General features: G+C 40.5%; 1 protein-coding gene across 1 annotated transcript in view; it reads left to right on the top strand.

The window, feature by feature from the left end:
• The window catches only part of cacna1ea (calcium channel, voltage-dependent, R type, alpha 1E subunit a), a 65,158-nt gene that overhangs the window by 19,485 nt on the left and 25,028 nt on the right, over window positions 1-20,645 (top strand). The window contains exons 3-9 of the mRNA XM_079575218.1: window positions 2,077-2,343; window positions 6,985-7,090; window positions 7,163-7,302; window positions 17,795-17,898; window positions 17,980-18,138; window positions 18,699-18,889; window positions 20,331-20,434. Of these exons, the coding sequence (XP_079431344.1) occupies window positions 2,077-2,343; window positions 6,985-7,090; window positions 7,163-7,302; window positions 17,795-17,898; window positions 17,980-18,138; window positions 18,699-18,889; window positions 20,331-20,434 (1,071 nt within the window). The remainder of the gene's footprint in view (window positions 1-2,076; window positions 2,344-6,984; window positions 7,091-7,162; window positions 7,303-17,794; window positions 17,899-17,979; window positions 18,139-18,698; window positions 18,890-20,330; window positions 20,435-20,645) is intronic.

The raw sequence follows: 20,645 nt of genomic DNA, 5'->3' as shown, positions 1-20,645 counted from the left end.
CAGATTCCTCCTTTTACTACTCCAGCCTGTAGCCCTTTGTAAATAATTACCGTCAACAATTACGAGAAGTAAGTTTCCATCAAGTGTCTTACTTAGTCACTTCACTGTTTCCCGTTGTTCCCTTTTACACACGTCAGGTCTGAAGATGACAGTCTCTATACATGATACTGAAAATAATACTATAAGCTCAGATCAGCTCATGCTGTCTGAATTTTCTCTCAGTCGTTTGTTCGGTTGTTTATTGTTTCAAAAAAAGTTTTTTAAAGAGATTGTGAATGTCCAAAAGCAAACCATACCACAAATAGATTTTCTGTGTGGTTAACAGATGTGATCATTCATTTTTGCATTTAAAACAGTGAAACTTCAATAATAATGCAACAATTTAAAATGAACAGATGGTCACGCTTAAACTTAAAGATGCAAAAATATGCTGTTTCAGTCGTCCACAGTAACATAAAAACAGTGTCTTCTTCTATTGCCACAGCTGCCAGAGCAGAATCATTCTTCAAACTGTTTTTTTTTTCCTTCTCAGACGTTTTTTTTTTTTTTAACTCTGTCTTTCTGTGTTTTCCTACAGTCTTCTACTTCCATGGTGATTCCTCCCTAATCATTGCTGTTGCTAACCTTTAATTACCACAGATCACCCCTCACCTCTCCAAGAACACACTGCTGCATCCTCCTACCACAAAGAGCTCCAGCAAGTGGCGTGTGCAAACAAGCACTGCATGAATAAATAAAGAAAGATAATCAGACTACATGTTATTTTTGTCTCGTGTGAGTCTATTTTAAAAGCTCTGATGAGCTGGAGTGTTAATGACGAAGATGCTCTTAATTTTTTGTTAAGTGTTTCATTGACTCTTCCACTTCCCAGGACGTGCCGCTTCCTCTGCCTCTCTTGTTGAATCTCTTGTCTGTGTGGGAATATGTGCTCACTTCCAGGCTGCACACAGCAGCATGACACCCCCTCACTATCATGCTCTACAATAGCAGGCTCTGAACTCTGTAATTAGGCCCTGATGGTCTCTGCTGTCCTCCCCAATGTGTCGAGATGTAAGGAGTACCACAACAGGTGTTAACAGGTGGGATCAGGATCAGATGAATTAAGGATTTGCAATCTATAGGTTTTATTCTTGACCAAATGTTTCAAAATAGTCACATTCGAACTACAACATTTAAGCAAATGGTATAATAGTTCACAAATTGTTAACATTGTAAATGTGTAGGCTAGACAAGACATGACACATGCTTATGAAGTTTTATTATATAATGTTAGTGTCATTAATGTTGCAGCACCAAATTGTGGTTGTGGTTGCTCTTAGTCTGAATCTGCTGTGCCGATTGGGGATTGGCTAAAGGTTAGAGGAGGTGTGTTGATGCTGTGCTCAGTCTCATCTCACTCCCGCTGAACACACTGTACTCATTCAGTTGCAGACGCTTTTAATATTTTCATTTCAAGAGCTCTGGTGACAGCTCGCAGAGCCTTGTTTTTTTGAGGGGGAAAATACAATACGAGATGGTAAAGTTTGTTTTCCCCGTGCTCACATGCACGCGGGAGGTATAGCACCAGAGCGACAAGGAAAGAGCGGAGATGTGCTCTGAATTTGACCGCGGACTGTCGCCAGTTTCTTCCCGACGCGATGGACGAGGGTCACCAGTCTCCAAGGACTGAGGATGGATAAAGCCGTGACCTGTTGCTGCGTCGCAACTGTAGTACTTTTGGGACGCCAAAAAAGTTTGCTTTTGATTTTTGTGTGGAGAGAGTGATTGTTAAACGTTTGCTTAATTTGCCGAAACAACTTTCTGAATGTGTAGCCACATTGTACGCAAAGAGTACGCTACTATAATTACGTCATAGTTGGATAGCCCCACAAAAGACTTGGTGAAGACGATTCTTGAACCGCCTTTTTGGACATTTATGCATGTTTACTGATCAACCAAACAAGATGGATTAAAGTGGCGTGACTGTCGTGCGCCCCTCAAATCGAGCGCAGCGCCGCGCCCTGCTCCAGGAGTCTCCTCTCTCCTCTGAGTCTCTTCACATCAGTGTGTTCTCTCTCCGTCTGTGTTGTCTCGCAGAATGGCCCGGTTTGGCGACGACGTTCCGGGCTTGTTGACCTCAGGAGATGGAGGGTCCGAGCGCAACCGGAACCGCGATGGAGCGGCTGTGTCCACCGGTGGCATCTCCCCCGCCTTCAAGCAGACCAAAGCACAGCGAGCTCGCACCATGGCCCTGTACAACCCCATTCCGGTCCGGGAAAACTGCTTCACCGTCAACCGGTCCCTCTTCATCTTTGGCGAGGATAATGTGGTCAGGAAGTACGCAAAGAAAATCATCGAATGGCCATATCCTTTGGTGTAATTTAGTCAGGTCGGTTTGCATAAACACAATGAACGTAGATATAGATAAAGCCTTGACTTTTATTACAGAGAGAATAGGTGAGGTGTAAAGCGTTTCATATGGTATTTATTCCACTTTAAATTCAGAACCATGGACAGCGCCTGCAGAGCAACAAGTGCTCAAAATGCGTTCAAGTCTTCTGTATAAACACGCGTTTGTATCGGCCTATTTAATATACACACACATCAGATCGCTATGAATTCTTAAACGTTTTTTTTTTTTTGGGGGGGGGGATCAAATGAATACTGTGTGAAAGTGTGAAATACACTGTAGACCTCAAATATAGATTAGCCATTTTTGTGACTTTTAGTGTCTATTGTGGCATAAATTCAATGATAAAAATTTATTTCACATCTCTCTTTAGCCTTTCCACCCTGCTTCACCCTCTCACTGCAGGCGCTGTTGAGGTAAAGTGTGTGTCACCTCTGCAGGTGTCCGGGAGCCAGGTGGGCCCCTGTGCCGGTATTATTGTTCTCAGTTTGGTCACTTCCTGTCAGAGCCACAGCTGCAAGAGACATTGCCAGAGCCATTGTTGCTTTCTCTGGCTATGTAACACTTGAAAACAGATCAGAAAGGCAAGCAGTTGATTGTAAATTGTAAATGTCGCTAATTTCATGCACCACACACTAGGCTTCCTATTTTATATATTCAAATATATAAAATAAACACAGATATTAAAAGATGATTCATTTTGAGAAAGCCTCCAGATTAAAAAAAACCTGAAGGTCACATAGATTAGTGCATAGAGCGTTTTGTTATGTCTAATGAGCTCCTTGTATCTCTTTAAAAGACATGAACAGGGATTGGATTTGATGATGTTTGTCTGCCATGTCGGTTGCTCTTGCTGCAAGTCATCCTTCCTGCAGGTCCTCCTATTATTTGGGTTATTTGGAGGTTTTGTTGCTGTTTGTTTTAAAATGAAGATTCAGTTCCCAGTGTGGATTTCAAACACGCTTAGACGCAGCTGAGAGGAGACTGAAATCACCTGCTCAACATACAATATATCCGCCGGGCCTCTCAAACGTAAATTACACTCTTGCACAAATCAGCAGCACTTAAAGGTCAGTGTCGTAGCTGCTGTCACCTCACTGCAAACGGCTGTAAGTGCTAAAGTGAAAGATGAACATCCATTTTTTTTTTTACGAATGTGCTGCCCTTTTTGTTGTAAGTCTTAAAGTTCAGCCAACTATTCCAGTGTCAACACAGTGCACTCTGGTGATGATGTTTAAACATGTTTGATAATTGTGTCTATTCAGGGCAGAGATAATTGATTTCGCCCTCACCGCAGTGGCTTATCCAGTGGCTGTCAGAGCAGGTTGAAAGCGTCCTGGCGGGGAGGATATTGGCTAATGAACTCGGAGCTCAGGTCAAACGTGAAGCGCAGCCCGGTGAGGACTGGCAGCTGCTCCTCCTGTCTGATCCCTACTGGGAACTCCCACAGTGGGAAGTTTCCAATTGAGATGGTACGCTGCTAAATAATTGATGGTTGGATTAAATACTTTGTTTCATCGTAGTGCAACAAGGCGGGTATTTTTAGAGTCTGTGAGCAAATTAGCGGTTTGGTACAAAATGCAATGGGTTTGATTGATTTTATTAATATAGATTGTGGATTAAACATCACCTAAAACTTCCTATTAAAAATAAGTCATGTTGGTTGATTCCCTAGCTTTTACAGGCCGGCATCTACTATTTTGTGTTTCCCTTGTGACTGTTTTATTTCTAGTATAGTCGAGAAGATACCAAGTCATCAGGACCAAATAGCTTTTGGAGTTTGACCAGTCGAAACTTGTCTGGCATATGGTTATGCAGAAAATGTGTCACCGCACAAGTGTATCAGGGAGCGCCCACTTTTATTTTGGCTTACATCAAGCCTCTCCAGTTTTGGCCTTCTTTCACTCAGAAATCGAGAGTAAATAACTCCTTGACACTTTTGGAACATCCTTAATAGTATCGTTATAGCGGCCAAAAACAATCACAGTCATTCACAGTCAGGCCGTGTTGACTCTGCTCCCTCAAAGAATAATAGTTGTGTCAAGAGTTTGGCAATAGTGTAGCTGTTTAATTGTATATAGAAATACTAGATTTCAGTGCAACAAGACTGAAATAATCACCCCGAGCTGCTCTGGTCTGGCTTGGAGAATAATCACTGATTCACAGGGCATCACACTGTCTATTTTTACACCTGTTTGAGGCACAGCGCCAGCATCAGTGACTCACGACTACTCACGAGATCTGTTTTTCAAAAAAGTGATGCACAATACACGTCATGTGCCAGCTGACTGTACAACACACGCTGGGCAAGATGTTGGAAAATCACTTGTTGAACTAAGATTGGGTTTGATCACCTTATGGCACTGGCTATTTTCAGCGATCTCATTTTTCAAGATGTGACAATGTGACACTTGCATTTTATGATTATCGTGAACCCTTCACTTCATGCATGGCTCCGCTGCTCCTTTTTCACTTTTTGGTACAGGTTCAAACTCCTGCAAAGTTTGTGCAGAGATATATTTGCCGGTCTCAGAGCAGGATGTCCATAAAGTTGTCATCTAGTCCCTGCCTGGAGGCTTCCACAACACCACCTCTGCAGAGCTGCCACATCACTAATCTCTGGTTAAAATTAGCCTCGTATACCTCACCGACCCTATACACATGTCACAGCGGAGATACTTGAGCCACTGGTTACCATCGACAGACTTTTGGAGAGAAACCCGTTGCCGTGGATACTTCTCTTGTCTCTCTCTCCATCTTCATTTTGGCCTCTTCTGTTTTCTCACCGCTCTGTCTTCATCTTGTCTCGTTATTTGCTGTGTGCCTAAGGGTGATAGAGAATGTGGGGATTGGCTAACGCTTCAGCATAAATGGTCTTACTCTTGAAAGCAGTTATTGTCAATTTCCAGCAGTGAGACTAAGTTGATACCTTACTTCATCTAACAAAAACATCATGGGAAAGTTAATTGTTTGTAAAGTAAGAGATTTAAATGGGACACAGTATCCAGCCACAAACCAGTGTAAGCATGGAGAAGTAGCTAAATATCTCCTGGTCTCTACTATTAACTTTAAGGAAAGTCAATATACACTACAACATTCTGCTTTATTTGTTTTTCAAGTTTTAATATGAAATGTTGTTTCCGCTCAGCCTATGCACCACTTACTCATCAGCCACACATTATATTTTACCACTTCTCCGCTGCTGATGTCAGTATGTCTCGCAGTCAAGTTGAAGCCTCTGGTGGGAGTAGGATTTGTTCCTCTTTTTTTAGCCTTCATGTCCCAAAGTAACCCCGCTTTCTGCACTCACACCAGACCTGTCCACTGGCTTACCCAGTTGCCCCTATATTTACTGTCAGTGTTCGCAGCCTCCATCTTGCATCTACTTTCTTCACTTTTTCCTGAGCCCTCTTCAATTCATTATTCTCTGCAAACTCAGACTCTCTCACTTACTTACTCATTGGTGCAATCCATCACCCTTGGACCAATAACAATTTACTTTGTTTTGCTTCATATAAAAAGAGAAAAGAGTTAAATAAGCCTTTGAAGTAAACACCTTGATCAAAATTGCTCACCAACAATTTTAACAGCGTTTTTGTGTTGTCAGTAAATGAATACGAGAACTAATTAAATGCATGTTGTTCTTGTACATAGCAGTACACGATGTATCAAAAGACAAAAATAACCTGTGTCATGTCTCTCACTTTCAATCAGCAGCTCAACACAGCTCACTGCAGCGCGTATGAGACCATGTTTATTGAATTTTGTTTCATGCGCTCTCTGTCCTTTTGTGTTGTGTCCATGCATAAATTTACCTTTGTTTGCTTCTAAAATTGGGTCCAGCTTATGTCTGGGGCAAGGAAAATATTCTATATATATTTTTGGTTCACATTTTTAAAGAAAATTCATAAAGCATGCAAACATTTATAATAGCATATTACCCCTTTGCAGAATACATGCAGTAATCCCTGTATTTAAATCACTTACCTGCGTCATTTACACAAAGTCCTTGGTAGTCATTGTATATAAGATACCACTATTTTACTTTTTTGTTTATTTTTGTGACATTTTCTGCTGTATGTAACAAGTAAATTTCTCTATTGTGAGAACAATAAATCTTATCTTATTTTATCTTATCTTAGTTTTCAATCTTGACTATTACATCAGCTGTATTTGCAAAATATTTTAGAAAATGCTTCTGTCTTTAAATGTTTACACACAATTAATTGCAGTCAAATTGAAATTGCATTTGAATAGTTAGCATTGGAAATACGGCAACTTATTTAGGCACTGCAATATCATTTGCAAACAACTCTATACTGTATCTGTGACCTCTCTTCATGGGCTCTTACAGGTACAACACCATCTAACCCTGATGTCTTACAAACTTGTGTTGAAAAGCCTCTTGTACTACGTAGTTCAGGAATTCAAATTACCTTCTTCTCCCAAATGTTAATGCACCTGAAAGTGTTAAAACTATGCACAGTCAACTTAACTTTGATTATGAAGCAGAAAATGCAAAAGAATCGCACCATCACCATTAATTATCTCTGTTGTCAAGTATTTGTTTCATTATCCTTAACCCAAGCTCTTACTCCATTTGAATACATGATCCTTGCTACTATCATCGCAAACTGCATCGTCTTGGCTTTGGAACAACATTTGCCCGGAGAGGATAAAACGCCCATGTCCAAAAGACTGGTGAGTTTTGCCACAAAGTAAATTCAAGACAATAGGCTATATTAACATTGTTCTTTTCCTTAAATTCTACAGGAGAAGACGGAGCCGTACTTCATTGGGATGTTTTGCTTCGAGGCAGGAATAAAGGTCATTGCCCTGGGTTTTGTTTTCCACAAAGGCTCTTACCTCAGGAACGGCTGGAACGTCATGGACTTCATTGTGGTCTTCAGTGGGTGAGTTTCATGTGACTCTTGGAAAAGTGAAAGTCGGTGGTTGGTTCGTATACTCTTAAGTTGCTGGGTGCTGTATCATAGCAATGTCTGTCTTGTATATTTTTCTATATGGCACCAATTGTGATGTATTGAACATATTGAGAATCCCCATTTATATGCAAGCTTCCAAAAGGAAAATATTACATAAAGTGCATTTTCCAGCCGTTTGAGGCTAGAGCACGGACGTTTACTGTATCAAAGCATTGACTTCATGAAACATTATTAATTTGTACGGCCCGCTCCGTTTCACACACATTCACACGGCTGAGATATTAAAGGATTCACGACACAGGGGTGGCAGGAAGGGTTCTTAGAGAATTCGACATGATCCTAGCTGTTTCATTATAGATGAGCGAGCTCCCTCACAGCCAGCGGGAGAGCGGAGGGAGAGCAGGGAAGCGGTGCAATCGGGAAAGAATGATGCGCCGCCAATGATTGAGGCCAGAACAACCAAACAGTGACAGTGGTGAGGAAAGAAAGGCTGCAGCTAAATGTCTATAATGAAGTAAATGAAGTTAGTGAGACAGACCGTCGATCACTGTGCCTTTAGGGTTGGCCGTGACTGGTGCGTGAGTTAGTGCTTCTCAAAGTGCGGCGTGCGAGCCTCTCGTGTTTCGCTGACGTCTTTTATTGGTGGAGTCTTTTGCAGTTCTGATTAAGTTGAATTTAGAGAAACCTTTACTCCTGTTTGAAGCTTAAAGGGACTATACAGAGTTTAAAAATGTTAAAATTAAGTGTTTTCCTCCCCATACATGTTCCAGCCATGTCCTAATGTGTAGATTGAGCCCAGACCTGTTCACCACAACTGCCTCTAAAATCCTGCACTGTCACTCAAAAAGGTGACCGGGTCCGGATTGCCATCATGCACAAGCTTAATATAGAAGGTGCGGTTACACGTATGGCCTGAGGTGGCAGTAGTGAGCATATAATGGCTAACTTGCATCTAGTCCCTTTAAGTTGAAATCATTCATCTTTTTTATGTATTTTTATCTGCTTTTATGTACTGAAAACATGGGTTTATCTTACTTCTTATTTCTTAAAAACAACTTTCTTTAACAACTATTAAGGACGTTAGACTAATCTTGTAAACGCAGGTTAGGCCTGACTGCAGAAAAAAGGAACAGTGTGAGATGTATTTTTAGCTATAAAAACACGACACAGCAGCGTAGACCCAGAAGTAGCACTGAGCTCTCTCTCCCCCTTCCCCTCTTCCTTTTATCTCGCGGCTCACCTGAGGGCTCTGATGTGGAGATTGTAACCCAATTAGAGTCTGAGTGAATATGATGAGACGTCCTGATGATATTAGATGAGTAACCAGCTCTGTCTTTCACTTAGTAATTAGGAGATCACTGGGGTCACACAGAGTGCTGGCAGTTGGCAACAAGTACCGGTCCCGAATGCAACGGCAAAAAAAAAAGGGAAAATAACACAGAATTGAAAAATACATTTCTAACACTGCTGCAGAATCCACCGTGTACGCGGCGTATTGCAAGAGTTTTCCAGTGAGCTGTGCTGGAGAAATGTGGGGCAGAAAACCTCCATCACTGTTTAGTTTTCACACTGGGGACTGTCTGTGAAATGGAGACCAGTGTCATCTTGCCAATAAATAAAGTTGGTTGCAAATATTGTCTGTCACCTTGTAGTGAGTGAGAGAGTGATTGTTGTTTATTTATTTGTTTTCTTATACAATGAAATGAAATTTAATCGAGAATCATGGCTGATCAATAGAAAGAAAATGTTGATTACTAAGTTTTTGTTGAATGAAAGGATAATGACTATAGTGTAGTGCTTTGAGAAAGTGCAATACTTATTATTCCCGGTTGTGCTGTGTTGGTAACTATCATGCAGCAGAACACTTGTGGGGTCATTTATCAAGGCAGGTTTCTGGGCATGTGGCGCCTTATTTGCTTTTGGAAATTGCTTGTATTAAAGTATTAGGGCCTTAAATCTGTAAATGACATAATTCTTCAGGATCAACCTGTGATTAACCTGTGATTCCCCAGATGCACTCTGCTACTTTATTTCTGAATTTCTATCACTCATATGGTGGGTCAGTACTGCTTTGCTTTCCTGTTTTCTGCACGCATTCATCAAGACAGGTGCTAGATGCTTTATGTTTCATGTTGCACGATTACTCAGAAGAAATTTCCTAATTTCTGAACCTGTTCACTGACAATAGCAATAACACCAATTGTGATTCTAAAAAGTGCAAGCGGAAAAATAAGATATGCTATTTATGGGCATGTTGCACTTAACTTACTATTCGATGTTCCCTGTATTACAGCATTGTAACCCCAAATCTGATATGTACAATGGTGCCAATTTTAATGTTTTGTGAGTGAAAACACGAAACCTTTTTTTCCACTCATGGTCAGTGATGTTATGAAGCCAAAAATCACCATAACAAAATCAACCAAAATGACCCTGTTGAAAAGTTTACACACCCCAGTTCCTAATACCGTATATTTCCCCTTTCAGCATCAATGACAGCATGGAGTCTTTTATGGTAGTTGTGGAGAAGGTTCTATATATAATCTAATGGTAAAGCCCATTCCTCTTGGCACAAAGCCTCCAGTTCCTGTAAGTTCCTGGGCTGTCTTGCATGAACAGCGCGTTTGAGCTCTCTCCACAGTGGTTCAATGATATTGAGGTCAGGAGACTGAGATGGCACTAATGGGACCTTCACTTTACTTTTTTGTGGAGCCAGTGGCATCAGCGAGTCACCTCCATATTTCACAGTAGGTCTGGTGCACTTTTCATCAAAGGGGGCAATACACGGTATTAGGAACTGTGGTGTGTAAACTTTTCAACATTTCGGTATTTTATTTTGTTATGGTGATTTGAAATGAGTTCACACAATTTTTATCACAATAAATGGCTTCACAAAATCACTGCCCATGAGTGAAAAAAAAAGTTGTTATGTTTTCATTTATATTCTTTGAGAAATGGCCAAAAAATCCACCAGGGTGTGTAAACTTATTGGCACAACTATAAATAAGACAAAGCTACGTGTCGTCAATAAGAAAATGCAGAAATGACTTCTGGCTATGCTTCTGATCCATGTTTGCTGAATGACCCCCAAAGACAATGAGACAGACAGAAAACAGTTTTTCTTCAAACCTGTTTACACATCGCGGGGCACAACTGCGAGTGAAACCGAGAGTGTGTCTTCACCTCTCTGTCTTATTCACACAATCTTCTACAGATAGGTTGATGTAATCGGGCTTTGGAGGTAGGATGCTGCTGGCTTTAGACCGGTCAGTAAGGTTTTGTGTGGACTTAAGGGAGAAGTGCCACAGAGGAATTGAGGAAGATGCCTTGAAGCGTATTTGTACACACTAATTGGCACCATTTTACTGGCAAGCCCTTCATTAGACTGGCAACAGTTGGCAGCGGGCGACTCCCTCCAAGAGTTCATGTCACCATTATGCGCCAGACACTCAGAAGGGCAATGCATCCGAAAAGGGCATGGAGAAAAAGAGTCTGCTGGTTGAACAAAAAGAAAAAAAGTCTTCGAACCTTTCAATCTCAGCATGACTACTTGAGGGAAATTTGTGCTAAATGCGTTATCGGGATGCCAAGCCGCTCCAGCAGCAGGTGGTGTGAGTGAAATTGATCTTGAAAAAAGTGGAGAGTGCCTATTGATTTAGTGGAGGGAAAAACATGAGGAGAAGAAAGAAAGCTTAGATGGATCACATGTAATAATAAGGTGCATTTTGTGATGTCTTCAGCGGTTCAGAGATAACACACACACATTGAGCCTCACAGCACAACGGTAATCACCAACATTTCAGGGGAATCGTTTTGTTTGTGGTTTGGTAATAGCTCTGCATTTCCTGATTCATTTATGAACTAGGAGCCATCACACAGTTTAATAGACTTTCATACCTCCGCTGAGTGTCTGCTATTACAGATCAAGCACAACATAGTGACAGCACTTTATGAATTTTGTCTTGCCAACAGTGTTATATAAACATACATCAAGGTGATATGATGATACATTTCAGGACAGGTTTGTCTTTAGAAAGATGCATCATTGGCTTCAGTGTGACTCAGACATTCTGCGTAAGGAGGAGAAATGTATGTGAAACCCCAGCTCAGTTGCACTGATCATTTTGCCTTTAAAGGAGTCATATAATATTATTGCAGAATTTATTTTTCTGAACCATGTTGTAACATTGTCAGAAACATTTCTTCTTCTTCTGCTAAAGCACTCCAATCTGTATTCCCTTCATTTTTTTCATGTCATAGATGGACCATGAAATTCTCCTTAAAGTGCATATGACACATTAGACACATGTTTTGCTTAAACATAATTAACACAATTAGATTTAACATTTTGCTAAAGATTGTAATCAAATTTCTTTAGTTTGGCCATTTTTGTGATGTTTATAGTTTCACTTCCTTGTTGTAGTGACATTGAAGAAGGCAAACAATTTTAAACTGTTGCCGTGCCAACCATGTTAAGTCAATGTGAAATGAGTCAAGCTGCTATGGAATGTTACAAAAATAACCTTTTTGTCCAAAATTTCTTCATTAAAATTGCTGCTTCGCTGAAATAAAATGATAATTATGCAACTAATGAACTTGCAACTGATGTTATCCATCTAAATAAGTCATATTTTCAAAAGCTTTAAAACCTGTCATATGCACTTTAAAGCAGAACTAAGTAACTCATGCCCCTAGAGGCCATAAGCGCCACTGCAGGTGTCCTAACATGTTGCCTTTTTACTCATTAATTGTCCGTGAGAGTAAATACTACGCTGACAGAAAAGACAAAGGGAGAGAGGGATATTGTGTATCCAATGACACAATGGAGATCACTATTTTCACTCAAACTTGGCTGTAAATGCTGTTTAAGTGTTAGCTTTGCCTGTTAGCTTCTTCTTCTTGATTCCATTAGTGTGTATTGATGACAGGAATGTTGCAATTGTGGTTTTCTGGCCCCCCCCCCCCAATCAACCCATTAACACTTGCATTACCCCCAGAAGGACTATGAAAATAATTTATTATGGTAAACAAGTTACTTAGTTCTTCTTTAACACAGTTAAAGGGACTATATGGAGTTTTAAAATGTTAAAATTCTGTGTTTTCCTCCCCGTGCATGTCCAGCAACGTCCTAATGTGTAGAATGAGCTCAGACCTGTTCACCACAACTGCCTCTAAGATCCTGCACTGTCACTCAAAAAGGAGTTAATTCGGGTCCGAAGTGCCATCTTGCGCGAGTTTAATATAGAACCTGCAGTTACGTGTAAGACCTGAGGTGGCAGTAGTGAGCATAAAAATGACCAACGTGCATCTAGCCCCTTTAAAGCCCCAAATCTGTCACCAAACTCGTTCTGATTAGCACGAGTGTGTTTAGCATTGATTTGCCTGCATTCCATTTAGCTGAAAATGAAAGCTTGCCTCAATTATGCGTATGTCTTTAATTGGTGCCTTTTTCCATTTGTGCATGTAGCATTCTTACAGCCTTCAGAGGCAGTTTTCTCTCTGAATGTCAATAATGACCGTTATTGGTTTGTCTATTTTCTTTGTCCTCCTGAAGATCTAAATCGAGGGGATCGTGCCAATAATAAATCTGCTTACTACAACTAATTCTTGAGAGGTGATCTGCTATTCATACAGAAATGGACGTTTCAAATGAGTTTTTTTAAAATATAACTGAATTACAGATTTCTCATTGTATTTGTTGTAAGACAATATACCCTCCATTGGTTTAATGTAGCCAAATCATTGTTCAACAGTAAACAAGAGAGCTGTTGTGCATATTGCTACACTGCCACGTCTCTACTAGTGAACCCATCTAACTCATAGTTTCTACATGCTTTTATACGCACAATAACTCCAGCATGCTACAATTAAAATTCTCCATTGGTTTATTGTTATGAAAGCTTGAAATCTTAGCTGTTTTGACGACACGACTCCGAGCTCCAGACAAAATAATGCTGCTCTAATAACGCACTAAACTGTCTCATCCTGTTATACTTTCCATCTGTCTTCGGATCGATGGATGAGTTCAGACGCAGCGGGATGGGTGCTGTCCCTACGAGCCGTTGCCGTGACAACTGATAACCCCGCCCCGAGTCAGGCGTCCCTTTTGCTCTGGTCCTGCAACCTCCAGGTCAAGTCTCTATAATTACACAAGTCTGTCAAGTTTGGTGAGGGATTACATTGCCAGACGAGAAACTATATGATAATTAGGTACCTGTGTCTATTGTGTATAGCTAATGACTTGTGATATAATGCGGGATTAGAGGAATGGTTGGGTGTGTGCAGTGAGTTTAATTAAAAGAAGAGGACGTTGACTGTCTAACCAAGCAGAGTCTGTCCTTGTGTGGCCTTTCACGGTTGTTTCTCTCACACAAAAGCACACAGAGGCTTATAAGAATTGCGGAAAATTTCTCCCTCATCATTTATCGCAGCTATTATGATGCTTTTTTTTTTTCAAGAAGCTTTTAGTTTCGGGTGAAGCCGAACTGGAGAAAATGTGCTTCTTTCAAGCGGGGGTTAGATTAAACATAATGGATATTGAGATATTGATACTCAAACTAGGATCTGAACTCGATACACTTTTGCAAAGGCTCTCTGTTCTCTGCTCTCTGCAGGTGTCGATCTTAAGTCTGAAGGGAAAGATAAGAAACTGATCCCTACACTTATGATCTTAGGCTGTGGACATGGTAAACAGACTGTATTGAACCACTATGTATTGGTTTATTTGGTAGGGAGAGTGCAAGTTAATGAACAAGCCTAGGCTAATTTCCATACGTCGTCCCTCATGCGCACTCTCAAACACACTCTCATTCATCCTGTCCAATTGTACATGTTTTTAGTGGTAGGAGAAACTGGGGTACCCGGAGGAAACCTACGCAGACACGGGGAGAACATGCAAACTCCACACAGAAAGGCCCCGTCCCTGATGGGAATCGAACCTTCTAGCTGTGAAGCACTAACCGCTGTGCTACCGTGCTGCCCACATACGTCTTTCTTCATTGAGTATTGACATATTTCTTAGTAATTTTAGTGTAGTGGTAACTGTAAGCCAAACACTGGTAGATTTGCCAAGTCTTTCACTCTCACTAGCTTGTTGTCCAGTTGAATTGACTAATACATAGAGGGTAATAAAATATTTAGGAGCTTGTAAAAAAAACACTGAGGCCAGTGAGCAAAAAACTGATAAGCCCTGTTTGTATCGTATTTAATCGCTATAATAGACTCCTAAGCATAAATAAATGCCAACTAACGGCTTGTAATTGCTGTAGTAGTCAGTGAAGAGGTGATTTACTTTCTTGTAATTGTCCCACTTCAGCCCAGATAAGTGTTTATGTATTCTCCGCGGTGTGAACTTCAAGGAGTCTGACCTATAGAAAATCCCATTTAAACTCTGCAGGAGACGGGCAGCGGTGGAGGTCACTTAAGGCAAATGCATTTACTTATTTGTCCATTTATGTCTTTCTTTACGTTTGCTTGATTCTGCTGATGTTTTTAAAAGCAAACTACTACTACTTACTTCCTTTCTTGCTTACTTCTTTACTTACTTGCTTCCTTCCTTACTTGCTTCCTTCCTTACTTTCTTCCATACTTCCTTAATTACTTCCATCCTTCCTTCCATACTTCCTTCCTTTCTTTCTTGCTGCCTTCCTTCCTTCCTTCTTTACTTCCATCATTCCTTCTATCCTTCCTTCCGTCCGTCCGTCCTTCCTTCCTACCTTCCTTCCTTCCTTCCTTCTTTCCTTCCTTCCTTCCTTCCTTCCTTCCTTCCTTACTGACTTACCTACTTACTTACTGACTTATTTACATACTGTCTTCCATACTTCCTTAATTACTTCCATCCTTCCTTCCTTTCTTGCTGCCTTCCTTCCTTTCTTCTATCCTTCCTTCCTTTCTTCCGTCCTTCCTTCCTTCCTTCCTTCCTTCCTTCCTTCCTTCCTTCCTTCCTTCCTTCCTTCCTTCCTTCCTTCCTTCCTTACTTACTTACTTACTTACTTACTTACTTACTTACTTACTTACTTACTGACTTACTTACTTACTTACTTACTTACTGACTTACTTACTTACTTACTTACTTACTTACTTACTTACTTATTCACTCTTCAGCTGTATAAAGCACACAGTTACCACAGTCTACTCATATCTGAAGGGTGAAAATTACCAGAGTGTAAAGACTGTGAAAAACATGACTGTATGACAAACAGCCAAATCAATAGTCTCAATAGGATGTGATTGTGTTTCAAACCTGTTAACCCCATAGTCAACACCTTTACAAACATAGTCTGGAATGCATGTAAATCGTGTATTAGTTTAGCAGTTATATTTCTATCAAAAAAAGAAGAAAATCCAAAATAGTGTAGCCCTTGGAGATAGCTGAAAAAATCCTGCAGGCCATTAGATAGTCCTTCAAAAGGCATTTCTGACCTGCATATATGCTGATATGCAGTTAAGTTTACTCATTATATCTCACTGCTGTCTCTTATCTCAGCACGTACTGTGTGTGTGAGTTTCTACAAAGTTCTTCTCTTCAGATCATGATGCAATCTACTGAAATGTGTTCTTCCAAACTATTACACATCAAGAATTTATCAAGGTCACATTAAAAGCAGCAATGGGAGCATTATTTACACAGTATACCTTTTTTATTTATTTAAACCCCCAAAAAACACAGCTATTTCTCAGTGACCTAAGCTAAAGACATGACATCTTTTCCAATTGAGCCTCTGATGAAATTCTACAAACACTTTCTTACTGTTTGTGTGGCGTGATCAGTAACTGTGTTATGCTACAGTGGTCAGGTGTGTTCCTCTCCATATTTTCAGTGACAGTGGCATGCAGAATATGTCACAACATGAGCGTATGGGGCTGGACTGGATTGTCATGACACATTGGTCACACTCCAGGACCTGCCACTGCTGTCATTGTTACTCAGTTATCACCGGTGACAGCTGTGACCAGGGGCTCGAGCTCGGGACACATGGGTTTAAGTGATCCATTACAAAGTGGACAGTGAGTCTCAGCCTCTGTTTGGTGGGGAAATGCTGATGAATGGTAGAATCTGAATAAAACTAGCATGAATAATTCCTGCAGTAATGGTGGCTTTTTACACTATGAGCCTGCCAAATTAGCCATGTGTTTAGCTTCCCTCGGTTGAATAGCATCTGCCACTTAATCTCGCCAGGCTCCTCTTCACTGGTGCCAAAGCCTGGCTGTGATTGTAGACAAAGTGACAAAACAAGCGAGCAAGCGCGAGGAAAAGAGGAAATTGTATTTGTAGTGGTTTGCTGCATATGGTCTTCGCTACTATGGACCGTTAGAGCTTACACAAACATGTTTTGAAATTATACTTTTTCCTTTGACAGAGGAATTACATTGTAGTAAGTGACTCCTAGGCGTGTGCATCAAATAGAGCAGGCCTGACAAAAGAACGGACATCATAAAAGGACAATAGATCTAACATTTTAATGTGTGTGACTCCTGACAGTTGTTGGTCACGCACCAAACACAGACACCATTTTCCAGTCGCCATAACAACTGAAGAGCAGTCGGATGGACTCGTGGTTTGAGGAGAGACGGAGGAGCGATGGTGGCACAAAAAGAAGGATGTGATGGGGTGATAAGAATCAGCTGGGATGAATTGTGTCCAGGTGAAAAGGGGGAAGTAGGAAAATACAAGAGGGAATAGTTAGGTGCAAAGATCCTATCTGTGGAAATAATGGGCAGCTATTTCAGTCTTTCTGCCTCTTCCTCTGTTAATTAAGTCAAATCACACCATCATCTAACACTATATCCACACTTCACTGTATTGGACATGGACCGTGTTCACTGTCACTGATATATATTGATTTGGACAAGACTTTTCACTTTTCAGCGGATTCACTTAGCTTTGTTTGAGCGCTTATAGTTTTATTTTCATTCTGTGAGACATGTTTTTATTGCTATGCTGATCAAATAAATAAATGAACAAATAAATAAATATTGGGTGCTCTGGTTTTAAACATTAAAATGACCAATAAACTTCATGGCCGGTAATACTATAATAGCCTTTAATATTGTTCCAGCTACATATATGTGGTTCTGCTTCAATCACTATTATTAGTATATTCTTTCCTCTCTGTACAGATAAGCAAGGCCAATAGTTGAACATGTGTCAATACAAGGCAGAGTAAGAGTCGAGCTTTTGAAGGACATACCAAATAACATGTGGGGTTTGAGCGCCACTGGTCACTCAAAGTTAGTTCCTCGTCTCACGGGCCTAAGGGAGTCCTGCTGCCTCAGATGGAGCTCTCTCTGCTGCATCCTAAATAGCTGTTGTCACAGCCATCCACCCACATCGCCGAAAGCCCCAAAGACATCCTTCTCTTGCTGATGAGAACTTAAGCCCCAAAATAACAAAGCATCTCAGCACTGCTCTCAATAAAATGTAGACATTCATTTACTGTTTGCTTTCCTTGTCTTTGTTTAGGATCCTTGCTGCAACAGGATCGTACATGAATATCTCAGTCGATCTTCGGACCCTGAGGGCAGTGCGTGTTCTCCGGCCACTAAAGCTGGTTTCAGGCATCCCGAGTAAATATCTTTTATAGTAAATCCATTTGCTTTGGAGATGCTTTCAACTGTATATTTATGTGCTGGGTGGCTTTCCTGCAGGTTTACAGATTGTGCTGAAGTCTATCATGAAGGCCATGATCCCTCTGCTGCAGATTGGCCTGCTGCTGTTCTTTGCCATATTAATGTTTGCCATCATTGGGCTGGAGTTTTACAGCGGGAAACTACATCACACATGCACTCCAGACCCAAGAATCCAAGGTACAAGATCTATTTTAATCATTGTCGTTTTATTAATACTTTCTTACTCAAAAGACGTAGTGTACCTATTCTATATTATTGATTGATGTCTTGTGGGAGATTTTCTACACAAAGCTCCACAAAGCATAAAAACCAAGCCCTAGTAAATAGACAAACTAATTATTTGTGTTCCTGAAAGCCACAGTAAGAAACTTGTCTCTTTAGCCAGGATTCTGAGATTCTGACTGAAAGATGCTTTGCCCAAAATGTAGAGTCACCCATTTCACTCGTTTAAAGGTAAAAGTAAAAGCAAAGGTAAAGGCAACTCAACACACACATCTGCTTTGATTCTCCAAGCTGCACCTTGAGACTCCATCAAACCTGCGCTGTCCTGTAAAATTAGAAATAACAATGTGCTGCGATGCCTCATTGCACATTCATAGCTGTCATTAACCTCCAAGCTGTTCCCATCACACGCAAATAACGAAGCAGGTGTATCAAGCCATTGGTGTTGAGAGAGATTCTTACCCATCATTCAAGGTTTTCAAGTTAATTTAGCTTGGCTTTCTCCATTTGTGTAGAGAATGAGACGGTGGATTCGTCTGAGTTTGACTTCCCGTGTGGAGTTCGTTCGTGTCCGGCCAAATACAACTGCAGCAAAAACTGGATTGGCCCCAACGACGGCATCACTCAGTTTGACAACATCCTGTTTGCCGTTCTCACTGTGTTCCAGTGCATCACCATGGAGGGCTGGACGGCGGTGCTCTACAATGTAAGAGGACTTAGGCAGTACCAGTGACATGCGGTCAGGGGAGGCAAGTGAGTGCCTCACCAGCCATCAGGAAAAACAAACAAAACAAAAATAATATGAATACAGACTAAACAAGAAATATGCAATAAACTTTATAAAAACATTATTTTTCTAATGATGATCATGATAGGGATTTCCTATGATTTTAATGAGCTTTGTGGTTAAAAATGCCCAAATGTTTTATCACCTGTTAATTTTACTTTAACTGCACTTTGAAAGAAATTTCTACACATTTCTACAAAAAAAAAACAGTCTGTTATATTTCTCTGAGGTGTTTCAAACTTTAGGGGGGTTTTGTTCACTTTGTATTGGAGTCTGTTCTACATGTGCTTCACCAGTTGCAAACCTCACTGCACCCACTGACTTGTACTGATGCTGCATCACATATCAGATTCAGAAAACTTTATTTATCCCCAAGGGGCAATTCATTTGCAGCTTCCCAGCCACACATTCATCCATCTTATAAATACAATACATAATACATAGTGAATAAAACATTCAAATAGAATACGTCAGCAGCATTAGAAAAACCTGGAGCCATGATCGATCAAAAGATGACTCATTACTGCTTAGAAATGGGATTCATCCTTATTTAGCAGCTTATTAGCTGAAGGTATGAAAGACAACACATAATGATTCCTAGTTGCAGCACATTACAGCCCTGCAGCCCAGAGGGCGGCAACATGAGGACAGAATGTGCTCTGATTGGCTCATGATTTGTTTGGCCTTAAGTCCTTCTGCTGGACTCCAATCATTTTAGAGCAGATTTTGTTTTTGCTTTTCGGAGACAACCCATTGAACCAGCAAATGAAGGAAAATGTGATTCAATAAAAGAATTGCAAAAGTTACATAAAAAAAAAAAAATCTGGGCAGAAACATGTTAAGTGTCCATTCAATAGGGCCGTTCTTTTTGCTCAGTTGTGGAAAAATATCAATTGTCAGTAATTGCAATTGTAATTATATATGGAGTTAATATTTTATTGACTAGGTTCAGGAGCAGGACCACGCCTCAACCAACCCATTTCCTCACGGCCAACCACCCCGCCTTCGCCTAACCACACCTCCAATTACCCAGATTATTATACTAGCACATACATATTTTTGTACTGCCTGAGTAATAGCAGTCTTTGCGATTGGCTAATTACAGCCATTGAAATTGCAGTTTCAATTGTATTTACTTTTACTGTGCATCCCTACATTTGATTTACAAAATGTAGCTCAAAACACCTTAAACCTGTGTCCTCTGTTGAAGGTGTTTGTATGTAATAGTAAAGTATTGCTTTACAACCAAAAACAATTATAAGAATGGAGAAAACATTTTATTCCGAGAATGTCATAAAAAAAATCATTAAATGTGTGCCTCTCATCTTACCCTTTCCATTGTTTTTATTTTATATTTTAGACGGACGATGCTTTGGGTCCAAGCTGGAACTGGCTCTACTTCATCCCACTCATCATCATTGGCTCCTTCTTTGTACTTAATCTGGTCCTGGGAGTCCTCTCCGGGTAGGTCCAATACTATATGTGATTTTCTGGGATACTCATCTTAAGGGATTCCCTTTTGCTGGACGCGTGACAAAAGCGTTTTGGCAATCCACTGATGATTCTATTTACACACCTGTTTTCCGCTTAAGCTTTGAATAGAAGATTTTCATGGAGAAATGGGCCACAGAGCTGAACTGCTTTTAGCTGAAGGCAAACATGTTGGTGATGCAGG

This window comes from Gobius niger (assembly GCF_951799975.1).
Source record: "Gobius niger genome assembly, chromosome: 17".
NCBI lineage: Eukaryota > Metazoa > Chordata > Actinopteri > Gobiiformes > Gobiidae > Gobius > Gobius niger.
The sequence above is the reverse complement of the archived record's forward strand: the minus strand, read 5'-3'. Positions and strand labels throughout refer to the sequence as shown.